The 24,991-nt window shown below is 39.9% G+C and overlaps 1 protein-coding gene across 1 annotated transcript in view; it reads left to right on the plus strand.

The window, feature by feature from the left end:
* The first annotated feature begins 13,361 nt into the window (after nucleotides 1–13,361).
* LOC129011399 (mitochondrial intermediate peptidase-like) overlaps nucleotides 13,362–24,991 on the plus strand; it is a 163,802-nt gene continuing 152,172 nt past the window's right edge. The window contains 5 exon segments of the mRNA XM_063650628.1: nucleotides 13,362–13,706; nucleotides 14,074–14,126; nucleotides 16,654–16,827; nucleotides 21,510–21,598; nucleotides 23,942–24,028. Of these exon segments, the coding sequence (XP_063506698.1) occupies nucleotides 13,613–13,706; nucleotides 14,074–14,126; nucleotides 16,654–16,827; nucleotides 21,510–21,598; nucleotides 23,942–24,028 (497 nt within the window). The 5' untranslated portion in view covers nucleotides 13,362–13,612.

Below are 24,991 nucleotides of genomic sequence, written 5' to 3' on the forward strand. Positions count from 1 at the left end.
CTCTTGGTTTCTATCAGTTATCAAACTGTTATCTCCTTGGGGCATTGACAAAGTACTAATAAGTCATTGATTCTTTTACCATTTTTAATCAGAGTATCCCAAAAGGAGGTAATCATGTGTTTTAATAAATTCCACAAATCATAAACCACCCAAAAAGCAAATCTACCATCCATATTAATATTTAGTCTTTCATCTTTGCCAGAGTGCAGCCCCAAATCTAAGCTACTAGGTTCAGCTACCTGGGCAGGCTGGGAATCAGCTGTTCAATGATAACAGCATGTCCTGCACTGGGAGTGTCTCTGTCATATTTGAGAAGCATCTACAAAGTATATTAAATCAAGGTTGACTAAAAGGGAGAAGATTCAAATCCAGGCATACTTAACTCCTGAGAGGATGCTAAACAGTCATGTGATTCCCCTTTATTCTTAAAAGGGAATAAAGTTGCAGGGTTACATTTTGAACAACAGCGAATAAGCAAAGCAGACATTACAATTTCATAAGTGGTAAATTTGCTAGTGGAGAAATGTCAGATGCTGCCTTGAAGTAGTAAAAACTTTAGAGATGCAGGACCCATAGAGTTAGTGGAGAAACAAGCACTATGGTGGAAGCATCAACAAGTTTGGCCACTGCTACCACCTCATGCAAGTACGGAAGGTATACCTTTGCCTCCAAATCAAGGAATGTGCTAAGATAGGCAGAGAGAAGAGTGTGGTAGATTTAGGAAAACCCGAAGGTGGAGGTTGTTGCAAGAAGGCTTGGGATTACAGGTGTGAGCCACCAGACCTGGCCTTGTAGAGCAGACAGCATTTTCTACTTTTGCATCACAAGGAAGAGTTTCAGAAATTATAAACTTAGTAAGCCCATGCAAAGGCTGAGCTATTGAGAAAAATCAGATATACAATTACCTATATTATATTCCTACAATCTCCTTAGCCATCTTTTAATTTCTATTCTTGATAGAATTGAATGCACTTTATTCTAGCTGAAAACAGACACTGTCCATTTGGTGAGAGATTGTGTCCAGAAAAATGTAGATTCTTGGCAGAGTTTACATTTTTTCTAGATTCTTTATGTCCCTTTTCACCTAATTTGGATAAGAGGTATTTGGAGTCTTCAGTAAACTACTTAGATCAGAAAACACAGCAGAAAATCATCTAAATATTGAGTTGATATATATACGATTGTAAAAATTATATATATATATCCTTTTTTAGACATTGAGAGAACTATGAGGGGATTCAAAAAAATCCCTAAAGCTTAACCATTCAGGTATATTTGTTTTCCCATGAAAAAGCAAATATTGACTGTTTTTATATATGTATACTAAGCAAGGCTGCACATAAATTACTGCTGAGAGATATTTACTTGTTGAGAGAATGAAGGACAGGGGTGGGCATGGTGGCTCACACCTGTAATCCCAGCACTTTGGGAGGCCAAGGAGGGTGGATCACCTGAGGTCAGGAGTTCAAAACCAGCCTGGCCAACATAGTGAAACTCCGTCTTTACTAAAAATACAAAAAATTAGCCAGGCATGGTGGTGGGCATCTGTAATCCCAGCTACTCAGGAGGCTGAGGCAGGAGAATTGCTTGAACCTGGGAGGCAGAGGTTGCAGTGAGCTGATATTGCGCCATTGCACTCCAGCCTGGGCAACAAGAGTGAAACTCCATCTCAAAATAAAATAAAATAAAATAAAATAATAAAATAAAATAAAATAAAATGAAGGACAGGACCATATTCTAATGGTTGCATGATATTTAATTAGTGCTATGATTAACCTGTAATGTTGGACATGTAAGTGTCAGTATAATCAATAATACAGCAACAGACATCTTTGAGCATAAGGCTTTTTAACTGTATATAGATTGCTAGAAGTGAAATTACCTAGTTAAAGAGTATGAATATTTTTAGCGTTCTTAATATATATTGCCAAATCCAAGAGCAATTGTATTCTTGTATCAACAATAAATCAAAGTTTTAAATTTCATGCCTTATTTTGCCGACATTGGATTTTCTCATTAAAAGAGAAAGGGCTAATTTCATGGGTGCAAATGGCATGTCATTGTTGTTTTGACTTCTTTATTGGTGACACCGAATATTTATCTGTGTAGGTTGTTCATCAGTTAGATTTTCTCTTTTACGGATTGTTTATGTCCTTGGCCCATTTATCTATAAGGTGAGTGAGTAATATTTAAGTTGTTGTTAACGAATTATTAATTTATCATACTCGGCATAGTCCCCATTTAGTCAATTTTTCTGAAAAATCGTTTCCCCTGTTATTCATTATAGCATTTTTAAGCAGAAATTTCAGATTTTTATGAAGTCAAACCTAAGCCTATTGATATTCCATTGATTCAACACTTTTAGTTCTTCCTCATCCAAAGAATTGATTAAAATTTGCTTAAATTTCTCATAGATATTTATAGTTTTTATATGTTATTTCTAAACCCGTATGGATTTTATGTAAGAAATTCCATGAATTCTGAAGTATATAAAACTATTTATCCTTGCCTCCCCCACTATGCAGATTCAGAGTGTTCATCTTTTTGAGTTATGATTTCCTCCTAACAGAGATAGCTAGTTTAATAAATGGATGACTTTGATACCTTCATTTTATTTTTCTCAATATTAAGCCAGTAAACATTGCTCTGAGGGTACCATACTCATCAGTTTTAAAATTTTGTGTCATTTTTGTTGTTGCACAGACATATATACATGTGTGTGTATGTTTCAGAAAGATATATTTACTGAAAGTTGGATTCATATAGTGGTATTAACTGTATTTTAAATAATAAATACTATTTGTTTTTCATTTTAAGGGTTATACATATATATATATATACACACACACACTTAGAGGTACACGTATATCTTCATTTAAAAAAATAAGAGAACTGATGAGCCAAAAATCTCCATATTGTTACCAGTTATTTAAAATTTGTTATGTTTATCTTTTTCTATCATGCATACACACAATCATACTATATACCTTTTGCATTTAGTTGTTTACATAGTGCTTAGGTAGACTGTAATATGCAGATCACTCTCTAAAGATGTATCCATTCAAAATTAAATTTAAATAAGAACCAATATGAATTAGATTTAAACAAGAACCACATTAACTGTGAATTAATGATTTAGAACAAATTTACTTAAAGTTAGTTAACCAACTAATTTACTTATCTGATAGCTTTAAACAGTGTGTATTTACAATAAAGACTCAACTGTGGAAGAAGAGTGGGATCCGGCGGAGGAGCCAAGATGGCTGAATAGGAACAGCTCCGGTCTACAGCTCCCAGCGTGAGCGACGCAGAAGACGGGTGATTTCTGCATTTCCATCTGAGGTACCAGGTTCATCTCACTAGGGAGTGCCAGACAGTGGGCGCAGGTCAGTGGGTGCGCGCACTGTGCGCGAGCCGAAGAAGGGCGAGGCATTGCCTCACTCAGGAAGTGCAAGGGGTCAGGGAGTTCCCTTTCCTAGTCAAAGAAAGGGGTGAAAGACGGCACCTGGAAAATCGGGTCACTCCCCCCTGAATACTGCGCTTTTCCAACGGGCTTAAAAAACGGCGCACCAGGAGATTGTATCCCGCACCTGGCTCAGAGGGTCCTACGCCCACGAAGTCTCACTGATTGCTAGCACAGCAGTCTGAGATCAAACTGCAAGGAGGCAGCGAGGCTGGAGGAGGGGCGCCCGCCATTACCCAGGCTCCCTTAGGTAAACAAAGCAGCTGGGAAGCTCGAACTGCTTGGAGCCCACCACAGCTCAAGGAGGCCTGCCTGCCTCTGTAGGCTCCACCTCTGGGGGCAGGGCACAGACAAACAAAAAGACAGCAGTAACCTCTGCAGACTTAAATGTCCCTGTCTGACAGCTTTGAAGAGAGCAGTGGTTCTCCCAGCACACAGCTGGAGATCTGAGAACAGGCAGACTGCCTCCTCAAGTGGGTCCCTGACCCCTGACCCCCGAGCAGCCTAACTGGGAGGCACCCCCCAGCAGGGGCAGACTGACACCTCACAAGGCCGGCCAGGTACTCCAACAGACCTGCAGCTGAGGGTCCTGTCTGTTAGAAGGAAAACTAACAAACAGAAAGGACATCCACACCAAAAACCCATCTGTACATCACCATCATCAAAGACCAAAAGTAGATAAAACCACAAAGATGGGGAAAAAACAGAGCAGAAAAACTGGAAACTCTAAAAAGCAGACCACCTCTCCTCCTCCAAAGGAACGCAGTTCCTCACCACCAACGGATCAAAGCTGGATGGAGAATGACTTTGATGAGCTGAGAGAAGAAGGCTTCAGATGATCAAATTACTCCGAGCTACAGGAGGACATTCAAACCAAAGGCAAAGAAGTTGAAAACTTTGAAAAAAATTTAGAAGAATGTATAACTAGAATAACCAATACAGAGAAGTGCTTAAAGGAGCTGATGGAGCTGAAAACCAAGCCTCGAGAACTACGTGAAGAATGCAGAAGCCTCAGGAACTGATGCGATCAAATGGAAGAAAGGGTATCAGTGATGGAAGATGAAATAAATGAAATGAAGTGAGAAGGGAAGTTTAGAGAAAAAAGAATAAAAAGAAATGAGCAAAGCCTCCAAGAAATATGGGACTATGTGAAAAGACCAAATCTACGTCGGATTGGTGTACCTGAAAGTGATGGGGAGAATGGAACCAAGTTGGAAAACACTCTGCAGGATATTATCCAGGAGAACTTCCCCAATCTAGCAAGGCAGGCCAACATTCAGATTCAGGAAATACAGAGAACGCCACAAAGATACTCCTCGAGAAGAGCAACTCCAAGACACATAATTGTGAGATTCACCAAAGTTGAAATGAAGGAAAAAATGTTAAGGGCAGCCAGAGAGAAAGGTCGGGTTACCATCAAAGGGAAGCCCATCAGACTAACAGCGGATCTCTCAGCAGAAACTCTACAAGCCAGAAGAGAGTGGGGGCCAATATTCAACATTCTTAAAGAAAAGAATTTTCAACCCAGAATTTCATATCCAGCCAAACTAAGCTTCAGAAGTGAAGGAGAAATAAAATACTTTACAGACAAGCAAATGCTGAGAGATTTTGTCACCACCAGGCCTGCCCTAAAAGAGCTCCTGAAGGAAGCACTAAACATGGAAAGGCACAACCGGTACCAGCCGCTGCAAAATCATGCCAAAACGTAAAGACTATCAAGACTAGGAAGAGACTGCATCAACTAACGAGCAAAATAAGCAGCTAACATCATAATGACAGGATCAAATTCACACATAACAATATTAACTTTAAATGTAAATGGACTAAATGCTCCAATTAAAAGACACAGACTGGCAAACTGGATCAAGAGTCAAGACCCATCAGTGTGCTGTATTCAGGAAACCCATCTCATGTGCAGAGACACACATAGGCTCAAAATAAAAGGATGGAGGAAGATCTACCAAGCAAATGGAAAACAAAAAAAGGCAGGGGTTGCAATCCTAGTCTCTGATAAAACAGACTTTAAACCAACAAAGATCAAAAGAGACAAAGAAGGCCATTACGTAACGGTAAAGGGATCAATTCAACAAGAAGAGCTAACTATCCTAAATATATATGCACCCAATACAGGAGCACCCAGATTCATAAAGCAAGTCCTGAGTGACCTACAAAGAGACTTAGACTCCCACACATTAATAATGGGAGACTTTAACACCCCACTGTCAACATTAGACAGATCAACGAGACAGAAAGTCAACAAGGATACCCAGGAATTGAACTCGGCTCTGCACCAAGTGGACCTAATAGACATCTACAGAACTCTCCACCCCAAATCAACAGAATATACATTCTTTTCAGCACCACACCACACCTATTCCAAAATTGACCACATAGTTGGAAGTAAAGCTCTCCTCAGGAAATGTAAAAGAACAGAAATTATAACAAACTGTCTCTCAGATCACAGTGCAATCAAGCTAGAACTCAGGATTGAGAATCTCACTCAAAACCGCTCAACCACAAGGAAACTGAACAACCTGCTCCTGAATGACTACTGGGTACATAACGAAATGAAGGCAGAAATAAAGATGTTCTTTGAAACCAACGAGAACAAAGACACAACATACCAGAATCTCTGGGATGCATTCAAAGCAGTGTGTAGAGGGAAATTTATAGCACTAAATGCCCACAAGAGAAAGCAGGAAAGATCCAAAATTGACACCCTAACATCACAATTAAAAGAACTAGAAAAGTAAGAGCAAACACATTCAAAAGCTAGCAGAAGGCAAGAAATAACTAAAATCAGAGCAGAACTGAAGGAAATAGAGACACAAAAAACCCTTCAAAAAATAAATGAATCCAGGAGCTGGTTTTTTGAAAGGATCAACAAAATTGATAGACTGCTAGCAAGATTAATAAAGAAAAAAAGAGAGAAGAATCAAAATCAAATAGATGCAATAAAAAATGATAAAGGGGATATCACCACCGATCCCACAGAAATACAAACTACCATCAGAGAATACTACAAACACCTCTACGCAAATAAACTAGAAAATCTAGAAGAAATGGATAAATTCCTTGACACATACACTCTGCCAAGACTAAACCAGGAAGAAGTTGAATCTCTGAATAGACCAATAACAGGAGCTGAAATTGTGGCAATAATCAATAGCTTACCAACCAAAAAAAGTCCAGGACCAGATGGATTCACAGCCGAATTCTACCAGAGGTACAAGGAGGAGCTGGTACCATTCCTTCTGAAACTATTCCAATCAATAGAAAAAGAGGGAATCCTCCCTAACTCATTTTATGAGGCCTGCATCATCCTGATACCAAAGCCGGGCAGAGACACAACCAAAAAAGCGAATTTTAGACCAATATCCTTGATGAACATTGATGCAAAAATCCTCAATAAAATACTCGCAAACCGAATCCAGCAGCACATCAAAAAGCTTATCCACCATGATCAAGTGGGCTTCATCCCTGGGATGCAAGGCTGGTTCAATATACGCAAATCAATAAATGTAATCCAGCATATAAACAGAACCACAAAACAAAAACCACGATTATCTCAATAGATGCAGAAAAGGCCTTTGACAAAATTCAACAACACTTCATGCTAAAAATGCTCAATAAATTAGGTATTGATGGGACGTATCTCAAAATAATAAGAGCTATCTATGACAAACCCACAGCCAATATCATACTGAATGGGCAAAAACTGGAAGCATTCCCTTTGAAAACTGGCACAAGACAGGGATGCCCTCTCTCACCACTCCTATTCAACATAGTGTTGGAAGTTCTGGCCAGGGCAATTAGGCAGGAGAAGGAAATAAAGGGTATTCAATTAGGAAAAGAAGAAGTCAAATTGTCCCTGTTTGCAGATGACATGATTGTATATCTAGAAAACCCCATTGTCTCAGCCCAAAATCTCCTTAAGCTGATAAGCAACTTCAGCAAAGTCTCAGGATACAAAATCAATGTACAAAAATCACAAGCATTCTTATACATCAACAACAGACAAACAGAGAGCCAAATAATGAGTGAACTCCCATTCACAATTGCTTCAAAGAGAATAAAATACCTAGGAATCCAACTTACAAGGGATATGAAGGACCTCTTCAAGGAGAACTACAAACCACTGCTCAAGGAAATAAAAGAGGATACAAACAAATGGAAGTACATTCCATGCTCATGGGTAGGAAGAATCAATATCGTGAAAATGGCCATACTGCCCAAGGTATTTTATAGATTCAATGCCATCCCCATCAAGTTACCAATGACTTTCTTCACAGAATTGGAAAAAACTACTTTAAAGTTCATATGGAACCAAAAAAGAGCCCGCATCACCAAGTCAATCCTAAGCCAAAAGAACAAAGCTGGAGGCATCACACTACCTGACTTCAAACTATACTACAAGGCTACAGTAACCAAAACAGCATGGTACTGGTACCAAAACAGAGATATAGATCAATGGAACAGAACAGAGCCCTCAGAAATAACGCCGCCTATCTACAACTATCTGATCTTTGACAAACCTGAGAAAAACAAGCAATGGGGAAAGGATTCCCTATTTAATAAATGGTGCTGGGAATACTGGCTAGCCATATGGAGAAAGCTGAAACTGGATCCCTTCCTTACACCTTATACAAAAATCAATTCAAGATGGATTAAAGACTTACATGTTAGACCTAAAACCATAAAAACCCTAGAAGAAAACCTAGGCATTACCATTCAGGACATAGGCATGGGCAAGGACTTCATGTCTAAAACACCAAAAGCAATGGCAACGAAAGCCAAAATTGACAAATGGGATCTAATTAAACTAAAGAGCTTCTGCACAGCAAAAGAAACTACCATCAGAGTGAACAGGCAACCTACAAAATGGGAGAAAGTTTTTGCAACCTACTCATCTGACAGAGGGCTAATATCCAGAATCTACAATGAACTCACACAAATTTACAAGAAAAAAGCAAACAACCCCATCAAAAAGTGGGCGAAGGACATGAACAGACACTTCTCAAAAGAAGACATTTATGCAGCCAAAAAACACATGAAAAAATGCTCACCATCACTGGCCATCAGAGAAATGCAAATCAAAACCACAATGAGATACCATCTCACACCAGTTAGAATGGTGATCATTAAAAAGTCAGGAAACAACAGGTGCTGGAGAGGATGTGGAGAAATAGGAACAATTTTACACTGTTGGTGGGACTGTAAACTAGTTCAACCATTGTGGAAGTCAGTGTGGCGATTCCTCAGGGATCTAGAACTAGAAATACCATTTGGCCCAGCCATCCCATTACTGGGTATATACCCAAAGGATTATAAATCATGCTGCTATAAAGACACATGCACACGTATGTTTATTGTGGCATTATTCACAATAGCAAAGACTTGGAACCAACCCAAATGTCCAACAATGATAGACTGGATTAAGAAAATGTGGCACATATACACCATGGAATACTATGCAGCCATAAAAAATGATGAGTTCATGTCCTTTGTAGGGACATGGATGAAATTGGAAATCATCATTCTCAGTAAACTATCGCAAGAACAAAAAACCAAATACCACATATTCTCACTCATAGGTGGGAATTGAACAATGAGAACACATGGACACAGGAAGGGGATCATCACACTCTGGGGACTGTTGTGGGGTGGGGGAAGGGGGAGGGATAGCATTGGGAGATATACCTAATGCTAGATGACGAGTTAGTGGGTGCAGTGCACCAGCATGGCACATGTATACATATGTAACTAACCTGCACATTGTGCACATGTACCCTAAAACCTAAAGTATAATAATAAGAAATTAATTAATTAATTAATTAAAAAAAAAGAAATGTAGGCATAGCTCACTTTCCTCAAAAAAAAAAAAAAAAGAGAAATTGTGAGTAAATGTGCTATATGACCTTCTGTTTTGAGTTGACTTTCTATTGGTTTTATCTTCATTGTAGTTATGAGATTAAATAATAATTTCCTATATTTTTCTATGTCATTGCAATATGCATGATAACTGAGATAACAATTATTTTAGTTTAGACAATACCAGCAATCTAAATCTAAACCTAGGAAATGTTGTGGTAACAAAGGACAGTAAAAGTATGGGAAAATATTAACTGCAGAGATCATGAATTCTCTGGGATTTAAGAGCTACTTATAGATGTCCTTCATCCCTCTCTTTTTGCAAATCTTGGTTCATTTCACCATTTCCTTTTTTTTTGAGACAGTCTTGCTCTGTTGGCCAGGCCAGCGTGCAGTGGTACAATCTCGGCTCACTGCAATCTCCTCATCCTGGATTCAAGCAATCTTTCCACCTCAGCCTCCCAAGAAGCTGGGACTGCAGGCACGTGCCATCATGCCCAGCTAATTTTTTGTATTTTGTTAGTCACAGGATTTCACCATGTTAGCCAGGCTGGTCTGAAACTCCTGGCCTCAAGTGATCTGCCCACCTTGGCCTCCCGAAGTGCTGGGATTACAGGCATGAACCACCAAACTTGGCCTACCATTTAACTGTTATCAGAAATTAAAACAAGTCAATTCTTCTCTCTCACTTGCTGTCTCTCTGAATTATTTGCTTACAGAATAAACATAACTTTGTGTCCAAAATTACATTTATGAATTATTTCGAGTCTAATTATTCACTGTGTTTCTACTTTCCTACCTCTCACTATCAAGAGTCATTAGTTGTTGACGATCTTAGTACTTCAGGCATTCACCTTTATCTAATTTACAAACAAAGCTGAGAAAACAACTGACAGGTATCACTGAATCGGTAACAAAGTTAGTGAGGCAATATACAAAATAGCATCTTCTACAAAGGAGCTTGTATTTTCTTCCATATAATGGTTCCAATTTGATGAACTACTCTAGCGCTTCAAAGTTGTCCCCAGATTATTCTCTATGTAAAGCATAATATATATTTGAAATAAATCACATATAATCCAAGAGAAGAGAAAACAAAACTGATTAGCTACTTAATTGTAAAATATTAAATGTCTTTCTATAATGAGCAGATTTTACATGAAACAAGAATCTTCTAAATATTGTAACATGACTTTTAGCAAAAAAATGTTTTTCTTGGAAGTAAAATGATTCTTTTTGCTAAAACAGAAACAAAATTATAACTATGTAGTAAACTGAAAAATAAAGTCAGAAAAAACTTAAAATGTTAAATAAACCTGTTGGTCTCTTTTATCCCACAAATGTCAACATGCTTTTTATAATGTTTATACTGAAAAAATTAAATTTTTTTCTAAAACATTTTCTAATTTCTTCTTTTAAGGTTCAAACTGAATTCAGTTCTTTGAAAAAAAAACCAACAAAATTAAATATATAAAAAAGTTGAACTTTTTTGCATGCTAAGAAAGTCTAAAGTGACAGGAAAAGATAAAATGTGAATGAGAAAACTTGACCACCATCCAGCAAGTATACTATGAGAAAACAATAACTAAAATATTTAAGATAAATGTTTAATTTTTTAAATTCTAAGAAATTTGGTTTGTATTACTCAAGGCATTACAAAACCTTGAATATTTACAGGTCTAAGACAAGCAATGAAAATGAGTGAAGCAAGGAAATATGAAAGAAAATGGAGTGATTGTAATGTCGTTAAGCCAGCAAGCCCATTCCTTGCTGAGAAAAGCCTGTATTATCATAGCCTAGTGCCATAGACTACTGCTATGCAGGAAGGTGCAAAAGAACTAAAAAATCTGTATTTTTCTATGAAATTCCCAGATTTTTAAGGGTTAGTAACCAATTTTTCAATGTCACATCATACAGGTCAAATCAAACAAATGATTAGCTATTTTCTTCTACTGGAACAAGAACCGTAAGTTCTCTCAGGGTCCGAGAAGTCTGGGACTGATGGGCTCAACTAACATGCGAAGGCTAAGAGGAAAAACTGCTGCACCTGGAAACACAGAGAACGAATTTTGAAAAGAAAAAGAGAACATCTTTAAAGATAAAGAGAAAAAAATCCTCTTTGTACCTGATAATTTAAAAATTGAAGCAGAAAAAGGAAAATGCACTGGCAATTCATTTTCTTCTGCCAGACTCGAAAGGGTTCGTAATTTAGAATTAGAATGATTGAACTGTACCTGCATCAGAAAGCAGCACCTGTTGACTCTTCTAATTGGGATTATGCTTATGTTCTTTATATTTTCTCTTTTGAAACAGTATCTCAAAAGGTATAGTAAAACCAGCAAAATAGTTTATCCAAGGTTTACCAAATGATCAGCTGCTTAATTATGAGTTCAATAAAATCTGATAATTTTAATGTTTTTAGTAATTTTGAAATGAGTGGTTAAAAAAGAATTCTGATTTTTTTTTAGGATTCTAGATTTAATTTTCATGACAATGAAACGATTCTTTTTTAGTGAGAAGGGAGTGGGTGAAGAGAAAAAAATCACTAGGATTTTTCTAAAATAACTTGTCTAAGTTTCCAAGAAACACAAAAAGAAGTCTCTCTGAAATATAATTTGGTATTACATAAAAACGAAACAATTATATATCCAGCTCTTCTACGTATATACATAATGTAAATTTCATTCACACTCTAACCTATGATCACATTCATTTGTCTTGAGTCCTATTGGTTTAGAAATTCTGGGGAATAAGAGGTTAATTTTTCTGATTATATCCGAACTACTGATTGTCCTTCCCGTAATTCAGCATCTTTTCAAACTGTGGGCCAACAAATCAATATCTTATTATTAAAATAATAAGACTTGAATCTCTATTTGTTTTCTAGGATTGCCCTAATAAAGTACACAAACTGGGAGGCTTTAAACAACAGAAATGGACTTTCTCACAGTTCTGTAGGCTGGAAGTTTGAGATCACCGCAGCAGCTGAGCCGTGCTCCCTCCAAAGGGGCTACGGGAGGATCCGGCCTTGCTGCTTCCAGCTTCTGGCAGCTGGTGGCAGCATCGCTCCAGTCCCCGCCTCCATCTTCAGGTGGCTGTCCTCCTCCTGCATCAGCCAAATTTTCCTCTTCTTACAAGGACAGCTTCCCTAATCTAGTATGACCCATCTTAATCATATCTGCAAACTCCCTATTTTCAAATAAGGTCACATTTACAGGTACCGAGGGTTAGGACTTCATCACATTTTTGGGGAGACACAGCTCAACCCGTAACAATCTGCCCTCTGATTCCCAAAGTTGATTTCCTTCGCTTGTGCAAAATACATTTTCGCCCCATGTCAACATTTCCAAAAGTTTTAACACTTTCCACATCAACTCTTCTCATCATCTACATCATTTAAGTTACAGAGGAGGCCTACTGTGATTCATCCTGTGGCAAAATTTCTCTCCATGTGTGATCCTGTGAAACCAGACAAGTTAATTCGCTTTTAAAAGACAGTGGGGGCCAGGGGCAGGCATAGGACAGACAGTCCATTCCAAAAGAGAGAAAGGGGAAGGAAGAAAGGGATCATGGGTCCCACGCAAGTCTGAAACCCTGCAGGGAAAATCCCATTAGACTGCCTTCACTATTTCCCATCTAAAATTTTTAAATGAGCTATGCAAGAGTAAAAACAAGTTATCCGACAGAGAAATCAGAGTTAGAAGTGCAGGATGAATTTACCAAGAGGGTAGGTTAAAAGGGAAATTTCTCCTTCAGGCCTATGGTGGGCATTTCTTGTTTACTCAAGTACCTACCATCTCTCAAAAAATAATGTCCACTGGAATTCGATTATGTCATGATTTTGCCTGCCCCCGCGCCCCCAGTCACGGCAGGAGGGAAGCGCAACCCTAGCCTTTCTTTACTCTAGAGACAGGAGGCGCTATGCCGCGATGGCGGCCGAGAAAGCATGGGAGTGACGCTCTTGCTCTCTGGACGTCGACGTGCCCACGTCGAGGCCGCGCCCAGACCCGGAAGCGGGGCCGTCACGTGGGGCAGCGTGGGCCGGTGCTTTGGAAACGCAGAGCGCGCGCTCCAGGTAAAAGTTGTTGCGCCCAGGACAGGGTTCTCACGGTGGAGGAAAGGACTGCTCCGGGACACCACGCTGTGCGCCGGAAAGCTGGGCGGCTTCGCAGCCAGAGCAGCGCCTCTGCGGCGCAGGCGGCGGGCCGGGGCAGCCTTGAAGCCGGGATCCGGCCCGAAGGGTCAGCACCAGCTCGCCTCCGGTTGGCGCCGCCTTCGATGTCATTCAATGTCAAGTTCCAGGGCAGTAGCTTGGACCCGTTTGGCGAGCGCGGAGTGAGTGGCGCAGGAGGAGCTCCCCTAGGTCCCCGAAGTAAGCCGGCCCCTGCTCCGCGCGGCCAGCGACACTCAGAGCGAGATTGTTTGGGCCTGGGAGGAGGCGGGCAGCGAACCCAACTTGTATAGTGGGGTCTTGTGTGCGCTCTCAGTGACAGGCAAGGTCACCTCTGCTATGAGGGGCCGGGTTTAGTGGTCTCCTCCCCAGAGTGTTGGATCTAGGAAATGCCTGCGTTAGCCCCTTGCTCCACGTGAATCTGAATAGTTCGTCCTGGCGGTGGCGGTGAATTCGGCCTGCCAGGACCCGCCCTCTGCCTACACTCAGCGGCACCCCGGCTAAAGCCCTTTAGCTCCACCGCTACAGGCCTGTCTTAAGAGGCCTCTTTATCCCTGTGCCTTCACAGGCGTCATCACGTGGTCTTTTTCCAAGGACAAGGCTGCCTGCAGTCAAGTAATGGTAATTTAATTGATACCTGAAATTCTGTCACCTATTAATTTATTTCAAAGCTTTGGGCTTTCTTGTTTTGAAACACAAAACTCTGTTGAGACAAGTCTGACTTCGTATAGTGCCATGGAATTGGCCACTTTGATTTCTTACCCCAGGAAGTCACTAGATTGCATTGTTTGCTTCTTATTTATATGTACCATGCCTAGTGTCGTACCTGGCATTCAGTAGGCCTCAGTAATTGTTCAGTGAGCGAATGAAAGGTGAGAGGAAGGCAAGGTTGGAAAGGACTTACTGATGCATGTTCTACTTGGAGTTTGTACATTTTGTCCATTTTAGTTAAGGATTACTTTTATTTTTGCCTTTCATTATACTGTATTGCCTTATAAAGAGGAGTCTGGGGTATTGTTGCACTGAGCTAAAGGGTGTATAATTCTTGTTTTATCTCCGTTATCAGCTTTGTCGATTTTAAAATTATTTTGTGTGAAATTTGCTACACCACCTTCCTTAAGGGTATGTAGTGTTGATATGAACATAGTTGGTGTGAGAACTACTTGTAGGCGCTGAGCAGAAAGACGTGAGGGGAAGCCTGATTTTGGGTAGATGAGATATAACTAATTTTAGCTTTATTTTTCTCTTTTGTATCATGATATTCGGCACTGATTTTCAAATTTTAGAGTTGGTTTTTGCCTTGGAAAGAAAGGTTTATTCAGTTTTTTAGCATTATGGTCACTGGTAATCCGAGAGCTAGAATTCCCGAGAGCAATATGGGCAGGTTGTACTGGGAAGTGGAAGTAGTCTGTGCTTGAATCAAATTAAATCAGTATAAAGATGACGTTTGTGTTTGGTCCTGATTCTGCTTTGTCCCCCACTGACTTTCTTTTTTTTTTTTTTTTAATTTGTAATATATTTTGAAGAGCGATTACTAGCTTAACTTCATCCATCCCTTCTTGTAGCAACAGTAGGGCTTGTCAGGCCTGAAGGTTTACCTGTTGGTATTTCTGAAAATCTATGTGTTAAGCACCTACAAAGTGAATTAACAAAGCCTAGCATCTGCTCCGGTCATTTGTTTCTTCCGTTGAGTTCCCCCGTGTGTTAGACGGTCTATTGGATAGCTAGTTAAAGAAATGAAGGGCAGGGCTCTTGGGTCTGGAAGCTCACCTTTTCAGGAGAGAAGACTTTCAAACAGATAAGTTGTAATAGAAAAGTATGGAAAAGTGTGGGCTTTACAGATGTACAGAGCCGGTTCGAGTTCTGTCTTTCCCAATATTAATTTGTGACCTCAAACAAGTTTTTTCTAACCTCTTAAAGCATGTATCCTGATCTATAAAAGAATGATACTCTGTTGTGTAGGATTGTGTGATTTAAATGAGAACCTACGTAAAGTAGCAGGCACACTTCATGGTATGCGGTAGGTGCATATTAAATGCTTTCTTTCCCTGCCTTCCAGAGTGTGCTAACAAGTGTGATTGAATAGGTAACAAGAGAATGGTCATTCCCATTAGATCAGTGATTTTTGTTTTTAATCAAGATATTGAAATGTCTTTGGAACGTATACAATTTGCTCCCAGTTTCAGCCTATGATTTTAATATGTTCATTAAATTTTTCTAAAATATCTGTTGCTTGATAGTCAACTCGTCCTCTCTATTTGGTAGTTGTAGAATAATTGGTACTATGTACTGAGATCTCACTCTGTCAGATGCTGTTGTTAGTACTTTACATATACTTAGTACCTGTGTCCATGCTGTAAGGTATGTATTGTCATTCCCATTGTACATGATGAAAAAAAATGAGGCCTAGGAGGAGAAATAACATGACCAGGGTTATAAGCTAATAATAATTATGGCTAACATCTGTAAATGCTCTGTGCCAAACACTGCTTTATATATATATATCTATATATATATATATATATATAATTTCATTTAATCCTTGTGGCCACTCTTAGGTTCTGTAGAAGTGACAGAGCTGATTTTGAACCCATACGGTTCAGTTTTTGTTTTTTGGAAAATAATTAAAAATTGAAAAAAAATTGGCCAGGCGCAGTGGCTCAAGCCTGTAATCCCAGCACTTTGGGAGGCTGAGGTGGGCGGATCACCTGAGGTCAGGAGTTCGAGACCAGTCTGACCAACATGGTGAAACCCCGTCTCTACTAAAAATACAAAAATTAGCCGGGCGTGGTGGTGCATACCTATAATCCCAGCTACTCAGGAGGCTGAGGCAGGAGAATCGCTTGAACTCGGGGGGCGGAGGTTGCAGTGAGCTGAAATCACGCCACTGCACTCCAGCCTGGGTGACAGCGTGGGACTCTGTCTCAAAAAAAAAAAATGGAAGAAAAATGATGTTCTGAAATCATTTTTGGTGTAATTTATGTGGGGTGATATGAGGAGTATGATAGTGGTATCCGTGATCACAGGTATAACATGATACACCAATGAAAGCCAAGATCTCCTTTATGATAAAAGTAATTTTAGTAAATATAAAAAAAGCACAATTTTGAATTTTGGTTATAAATGAGACGTATTCTTTGGTTCTAAGGGTCTTTTTGGAGTTCCTGAGCTGAGTGCCCCGGAAGGATTTCATGCTGCACAAGAAAAAGCCTTCAGAAAGGCAGAATTGCTTGTGGGCCGTGCGTGTTCCACCCCACCTGGGCCCCAGACCGTGCTGATCTTCGATGAGCTCTCGGATTCCTTGTGCAGAGTGGCCGACTTGGTAAGATGCTTTGCCTCAGACTTGAAGCTGCCTCTCTTTCAACCTGTTAAAATTTAAGTGAAATTTATCCTTTGTTGTTTACTATTAATATTAGATTATAAAGTTAAAAATGTCTGAAACTATTTGAGATCCATTGGGTATAATTTTTTTGTGATGAAATACGTCATTAGGAATGGGAAAATGTTATAGGAAAAGGTGACATTTAGAACTTGTACTTTAATATGTATATTTAATAAAATATACCTGTAATATATAATGAATGAATGGTTACTAATATGGCAAATATTTGCTATATTTGGGTAATATATATTTACATATATATTCATTTGACAGAGATTCTTTATTTATGAAAGCTTCTGCCAAAATTCTAAGAACACTTTATGTGTGCATTTACAACAAAATTCCTCTTTATCTTTTTTTTTTTTTTTTTTTTTAATAGAGACAGGGTCTCCCTGTGTTGCCTGGGCTGGTCTTGAACTCCTAGCCCCAAGTGAACCTCCTGCCTTGGCCTCCCAAAGTGCTGGGATTATAAGTGTGAGCCACTTCTTTTTCAGAAGAGGTGTGAAAACCAGTTTTAATAAACCTTTTCAGGAATGCTTTTTTTTTTTTTAATTAAAAACCAAGTTTTCACATCAAAATGATTATAAAGTCTTTTTTTTTTTTTTTTAACATTTTAAATTTGAAATAGAAGTGTATACCTAGATCTCTTCACCAACTAGGAAATCCATTGCTGAGATAGCAAAATTTTCTTTTTCTTTTTTTTTTCTTTTTAATTTTTGTGGGTACATGTATATATTCATGAGGTACATGAGATGTTTTGATAGAGGCATGCAATGCATACTAATGACATCAGGGAAAATGGGGTATCCATCCCCTCAAGCATTTATCCTTTGTGTTACAAACAATCCAATTGTACTCTTTTAGTTATTTTAAAATCTACAATTAAATTATTATTGACTGTAGTCACCCTGTTGTGCTATCAAATAGTAGGTCTTAGTCATTCTTCCTGTTTTTTTGTACCCATTAGCCATCCCCACCTCCCCCATACCACCCTGCTACCCTACCCAGCGTCTGGTAACCATCCTTCTACTCTTTATTTCCATGATTCAATTGTATCTATTTTTAGGTCCCACAAATGAGTGAGAACATGTGATGTTTGTCTTTCTGTGCCTGACTTATTTCACTTAACATAATGACCATCCATGTTGTTGCAAATGACACAATCTCATTCTTTTTTTTTTTTTTTTTTTTTTCGAGATGGAGTTTTATTCTTTTTGCCCAGGCTAGAGTACAATGGTGCAGTCCAAGCTCAACCTCCACCTCCTGAGTTCCAAGCAGTTCCCCTCTCTCAGCCTCCCAAGTAGCTGGGATTACAGACATGTGCCACCATGCCCAACTAAATTTTTTGTATTTTTAGTAGACACAGGGTTTCACCATGTTGGCCAGGATGGATGGTCTCGATCTCCTGACCTCGTGATCCACCCGCCTCTGCCTCCCAAAGTGCTGGGATTACAGGTGTGAGCCACCACGCCTGGCAATAATCTCATTCTTTTTTATAGCTGAATAGCACTCTATTGTAAGTACCACATTTTCTTTGTCCATTCATCTGTTCATGGACACGTGGGTTGCTTCCTCATCTTGGATGTTGTGAACAGAGCTGCAACAAACATGGAAGTGCAGATATCTCTTCGATTTGCTCATTTCCAGGAAGCAAGATTTTCTGTCAGCCTGAAGGAGCCGACTCTTGGTTACTCATGTCAAGGAAAGCGGCACACACAATTTAAATAGTGATCATTTATGATCTTGTCTACATAGTATTAAACTACATAGGTTTTTCCCTCACAGTCAGTCAATGTTGAGCACCTACTGTGTGCCAGACACTGTCTAGGCACCAGGGATACATGCAGGAATGAAACAGACACAATCTCTGACTTAATGGAGTTTATACTCTGGCATCAACTTGTTTTTGAAAATTTAGGCTGTAGTCCATTTCTATAGCCTAGTTAGCTGAAGAAGGTTTACCTGGATGAGCTGAGATAACCTTCTCAGCATATCTCCATTTTCACAAGAGGGAAGAAAGGCACTGGGTGATGAAGGGATGTGCCCCACTGTCACCTGGCCAGCATGTGGTGCAGTTGGGCTGCCAGCCCAGGTCGAGCTCCTCTTCTTTCTCCTGTTCCAACCATTTCAGGGCTGGCTGGCTGCTCAGGTCTCATGGACCCTTACCTGGAAAGGTTGCAAAGTTTGTTAGCCTCTCCATCTTTAAAAAAAATGTACTTGTTTTTAAAATTATTATACAGTAAAATTGACTTCTGTTGGAGGATGGTACAGTTCTATGCATTTTAACTCGTGTAAATTTGTGCAGCCCTCACCACAATCAGGATACAAAGCTATTCCATCAACCCCCAAAAATCTCCCTGTATAGTCACACCCACCCCTCCCCACTAACCTCTGGCAACCACTGATCTGTTCTCTCTCCCTATAGTTTTGCCTTTTCTAGAATGTCACATAAGTGGAATCCTGTATACCTTTGACTGACTTCTTTCACCCAGCATAACTCCTCCCCATCTTTTTTTTTTTTTCCTTTTTTGGAGAATTTCCTTCCACCCATACACCTGACTTGAGCATTAACACCTTTCAGATGATTATATGTTCACCACAAGCTTCCCGCTCTTAAGGAAGCCGATAAAGTATCTTATTGTAAAGGGTTTTTCTCTGGAGTGAAGTTGCAGGTTCTGGGTAGTTCTGTTGTACTGGGTTTTTGTTCTGTGCCTCCAGTATGTGCATAGGAAATGCGTCTTTGAATGATGGGGGAGCCGTGAAAATGCACTGCTCCAAAGGAGGTTTCATACCCTGTTCACCTAATTGTGTCACTGAAATCAGAAAAGGAAAATCTGTGTCAGTGAATTTCACTATTCAAGTGCAGTCAACCCTCCAGATTTGGGCATCTGTGGAGTCAACCAATCTTGGATCAAAAATATTTGAAAAAAAAAACTGCATTGATACTGAACATGTACAGACTTTTTTTCCTTGTCACTGTTCCATGAAACAATACAGTGTAACAGCTATTTACATATTATTTACATTCATTAGGTATTACAAGTAATCTAGAGACGATTCAATGTATGGGTCGTGCTGTGTGTTGGTTATATGATTCGATGTATGGGGTGTGCTGTGTGTCGGTTATATGCAAGTACTACACCATTTTATATCAGAGACTTGAGCATCTGTGGATTTGGGTATCTGTGGGAAGATCTAACCATTGCCCACTGATACTAAGGGGTGACTGTTGGCGTGGCTGTCACAAATCCCAGAATTTACTATGTATTTGTTGTCTTAGTCTTCATCTTAATCAGTATTCTAGGATTTTTTTCTACATTTTTGCTTTTGGTCTTCACTAAAATATTTTAACTTCTCTGCCCTATATTTTGTCTTATTTTGACATTTTTAATATTATGTATAATATCTCATTTTGAAAACTTAAAAAAAAAAACTATGTGATTTATATATGTAGTTCTCTGGGTAAAAAAGAACCTTTCTCCTTTTTGAATTTTTAAGATATTACCTACCAGTAATGTTAGTACTATTATAAGGCAATCGTTTTATAAACTTTTTCACCAAATAGTCATTTTGTTTTCTTTGTTTTCAACACAGTTTTTGTGTAACAGAACTGTTTTCCTCATCACTATTACAAATTTTTAAATATGTATGCTAGTGTTTTGAATTTTAATATTGATTATAAATTCACAACATGTAGATTAGTAATTTGTAAAAAGAAAAATGTAAATTTACATAACTCGTTTTTCAGATACTTTGGTACTAATGTTATTTTATCGTTACCAATTCTTACAACAAATATACCAAACTATGGATTTAAATGTTTTGGCATTAAAAACTATTTGATAATAAAATTAGGAAATTTTACCTTGTGGTGATTTTATTTCATGTTATAGTCACACATCTTCTTGGCAAATAAAATATGTAGTGTTTTGTAGTTTCTCTGCTTTTTGTTACAATTGACATGAAAACGAAAAGTTAGTTTTACATCATTTTATCTTTTAAAAAAATTGTTGCTCATTTTAATTTCTAATGACTTAAGTAGCAGCAGCAGTAGTAGTTGTACACAGTATTACATGGAGACTGAACTCATATTTTATTAAAAGAACTATAAAGAGACTGTGCCTTTGTTTTCTGCACAAAGACTAGAACGTAAAGACTAAAGTGTAGTTAAATGAGTTTTGAAACTATACTATGTGTCAGTTAAAGAAAACAAGCCTTTAAGAGTTGTTTTCTGGAGGTAGGTTAACCTGTGAGAACCATACTGCAAAGACTTTTAGCCAGAAAGTTGTAGAATATTTGAAACCAATGTCTGCTCTTTTGATTTAATAAAGGGTTAGGAAGAATTTGCTTGGTGTTTATATTTGAAGGAGAAAAACTTTTCTGAAACAAAGTTAATAAAATTTTTTTTTTGGAGTGAAACAAACTTGGTTTCAAGGAATAACAGAATTAAATGTTCAGAAAGAAGCTGCTTTGCTTTACTCGCTTAGGAAAAAGTCAGTAATGGAAATGCATAGGCCAAGCCAATGGCACCTCTTAAAACCCAGTTTTCGTTTTCGCCCCCAGATCCTGGAAGAAAGCTTCTCATCAAATTCCCTTTTGGTTTCGTCTTTCCCCTTTATTAGGCTGATTTTGTGAAAATCGCTCACCCTGAGCCAGCATTCAGAGAAGCTGCGGAAGAAGCTTGTAGAAGTATTGGCACCATGGTGGAGAAGTACGTGCTGTTCCCCTCCCCACCTCCATGCCAAGTCCTGGGTGATCCGGTTGCATGGACTTGAGCCGTAGGCAGTTTTGTCCATAGCGCTTGTCCCCCGCCCAGCAGGGTGGGAGGTGTGTGTGACCAGGGGTGGCCGGAGGGAGGGCTCAGGACAGGCCATTGGCTCACCTCGCAGGCGGGCACTGGGCCTCAGGGCTGGTCGTCTATTCTCTCAGTCATTTCCTTGTTTGTAAATGGGGTCATAAAGTTAACCCTGCCTCAGGGTCCTTGTGACGGTTAAATGAGATCAATGTAAAGGTGTCACTTGATAATCTGAGATGACAGACACCCAGGATTCTTGTCATCACCATTATCACTTACCTTAAATAAGGGCTTTTTAGTGTCCTAGTGGCAAATTGGACTTACTAGATTATCGCTTGATGAAATTGCTGTTGCATCGATGGCTGTGGGCCACAGGGCGAGAAGCCAAAATGCTCTATAAACAGTGTCCTTGTGGTCCCTGTTGAGTTGGCATTAGGGGAGTCTAGGGAGGCTGTAAAAGTCTATGGGAGGGCTGGAGCAGGCTCTGGCTGAGGCTGTGATGGAGTGAATTATTTTAAAGTGATTTTGGGGTAAAAGTAAATGTTTTTAAGCCACTTATGAGAGCTCCATAGTGCTTGTTAAAATAACTGAATGGTGGACAGCGCTGTATTCCAACACACTTAGCTGCGTGGCACCATGCCAGGCAGTGTATAGAGCGAGCCCTGGGCTCGCCAGCATGGATTTACAACAGGGAAAAGGGGGTAACACGATAAGACGATTTCATATGCCAGAAATTGTTGGAGGAGGAGAGTGATGGCTTATCTGGTTAGACGAGGCTTCCTTGGAAGACCCAACACTTCAGGATGTGCAGCTGCTGCTTTTCCCCAGGTCGCCAACGTTTGTTCACCTTGGCACAATCGTGTGTGACTTTCCCATAGCCGCTGAAAACCAACTTACGTAGTGGGATACAACTGGGCCCTGCAGAGTGCAGGCACTGGGCATGCTGACAGGGCTGAAAGTGGGGACTCCCTGGGAGAAAGCTTTGCCTCTCAGGGAAAGGCCCCTAGAAAGGAGTCAGCAGTGGGCTGCCTGCTCGAGGCGCTCTGCACGCTGTGTCCTGCCGAATTAGACATGGGCTGGTCTCATGGACAAGCACTCTTCATTTTGTGGGAGGACAAATACAGACTGAAATATGGGCTTTATCTCAGGGTCTTCCAACATGAAACATACCGGGAGATTTCCTTAAACCTCTGCAGTGGGGGCAGTGCGGGCAGCGTCTGAGCTACTGTTCCTTTGCCATGGAATGGCTCCGTAGGTGAGCAGGTTAGGAGGAGGTAGGCCTCCACACTCACTCTCTCCCTGACTTCTGGGATCCATGTGTGGGAGTCTGGCCCTTCTTGGTGAGTGTTTTTTGATGGGTAATGACTATCTACGTTTCACTAGTAGTTGGGAAGGCCCATGAGAATGGTAACAGAAACCCTTTGATTCATATAAATCTTCAGTGTTTTTTTGTGAACCAACTGAGGAACAGGAGTATCCTTGAGTCTCTGAGTAGGGACTGGTGAGTGGTTCTTATAACCTTATCCCTCCTTGAAGACCTACCCAGCAGGGTGCAGATTGCATCTAGACCCAGCTCAGTGTTTAGCTCTGAGGGGGTCATGGCATTTGCATTTAGGGAAGAGGACTGGTTTCCTGCTAGTGGTACTATGGGGTGGGTTGGGACCACTGCCCAGCGTTGGGCCCTTTGCTCTCTGGATGGCACAACTGCTCAACAGTGGCCATGGTTCATTCACATAGGAAATGTGTGCTGCACACATAATCTCATTTAATCCTCACGACAGCCTAAGGTCTAAATAACGTGTCCAAGGTCCCAGAGCAGTAACAGGGCCAGTCTTGCATCCCAGTTGCATGGCTCTGGCTGTGTCCTGAGCGTTCCCTTACAGTGTTTTTAAATTTAAAAATTAGCTGGGCGTGGTGGTGTATGCCTGTAGTCCCAAGTGCTTGGGAGGCTGAGGTGGAAGGATCACTTGAGCCCAGAAGATTGAGGCTGCAGTGAGCTGTGATTGTGCCACTGCATTCCAGCCTGGGTGCTGGGTGACAGAGTGAGACCCTGTCTCCAAAATAAGGGAAAGAAAGGAAGAAGGGAAGGAGATAAGGGAAGGAAAGGGGGAAGGATGGATGGTTACACTGTTCCTGGTAGGTTATGCTGTTCAGCTTCTGGGCATGTGTGCGGTACAATCTGACACCATTCTTTTCATGTAAAGTTAAAAATAAGGTATTAGAAAATCATCTAATTTTTTAAATTTCTAATTTTTCTAGGTTGAACACAAATGTGGATTTATATCAAAGTTTGCAAAAATTACTAGCTGATAAAAAACTTGTGGATTCCCTTGATCCAGAAACAAGGTACTCACTCATTTCTTTGCCGTGGTTGTGACTGTGACTCTAGAGGTGAGGTTGGGAGACTGTCCCTCAGGGCCTTTGTACTTGCATCCTCTGCTGTCTGGAATGTTCCTTCCCAGGTATCTGTATGACTCCTGCACTTTCTCTAGGACTCCACTCAAATGGTGTCTCCTCCAAAATCTTTACACAGGGTCAGACTCTACCCTCTGATCCTGATTTATTTTTCTTCATAGCCCTCATTCCTTCCAACATATCCTGTTTGTTTATTTGTCCATCATCTATCTCACCAGACTGCAAGCTCCTTGAGGGTAGGGCTTGGTCTGTTTTGTTCCCAGCTGCATCCTCAGTACCTACACATTCATGGCATGTGGTCAGTGCTCAACTAATGAGTGGACTCCTGTAGACAGTTAATAATTACACTTAGCTTTATGCTCAAAGTTCCATAATTGATACTATCAGAAAATATAAGCAAATCAGTTTTATCTACTGGGAGGATGTCAAGATCCTTGTAATGATTTGCTTTGGTTCATTAGGCTACATTTATAAATCTGCATCAAAAAGGCCTTACTTTTAAATCAACACATTAGAATATTTGATATAGGAACCTGGATATCTTATTTCTTTGCTCAAGTGCAATTGTGAATGGAGTAGGGTTTGTCCTTAGGCTGCTTATAATATGTATGTTATAACACAGATTAATTTTTTTTTCTCATTTGTTTGTTCCTGTTTATCTACGTTTTATTGGTGGGACACTTCCTCTGACAACTTGATTCTTTCTGATCCTGTTTCCTTCTCCTATTTTGTCTCCGTATGTCGCTTATTGACCCCAAATGAAGCCATTTTCTATAGGGACCAATTGATCATCCAGTTTGCTGTTAATCTAATACATGAGCAGCATGGTATGTGAGTAACTCAGTCTTTGAGGGGTTATTTTCACCTGCCTGGCAGGTATGCAGGTACCTAGTG

This window comes from Pongo pygmaeus, chromosome 14 (assembly GCF_028885625.2).
Source record: "Pongo pygmaeus isolate AG05252 chromosome 14, NHGRI_mPonPyg2-v2.0_pri, whole genome shotgun sequence".
Lineage (NCBI taxonomy): Eukaryota > Metazoa > Chordata > Mammalia > Primates > Hominidae > Pongo > Pongo pygmaeus.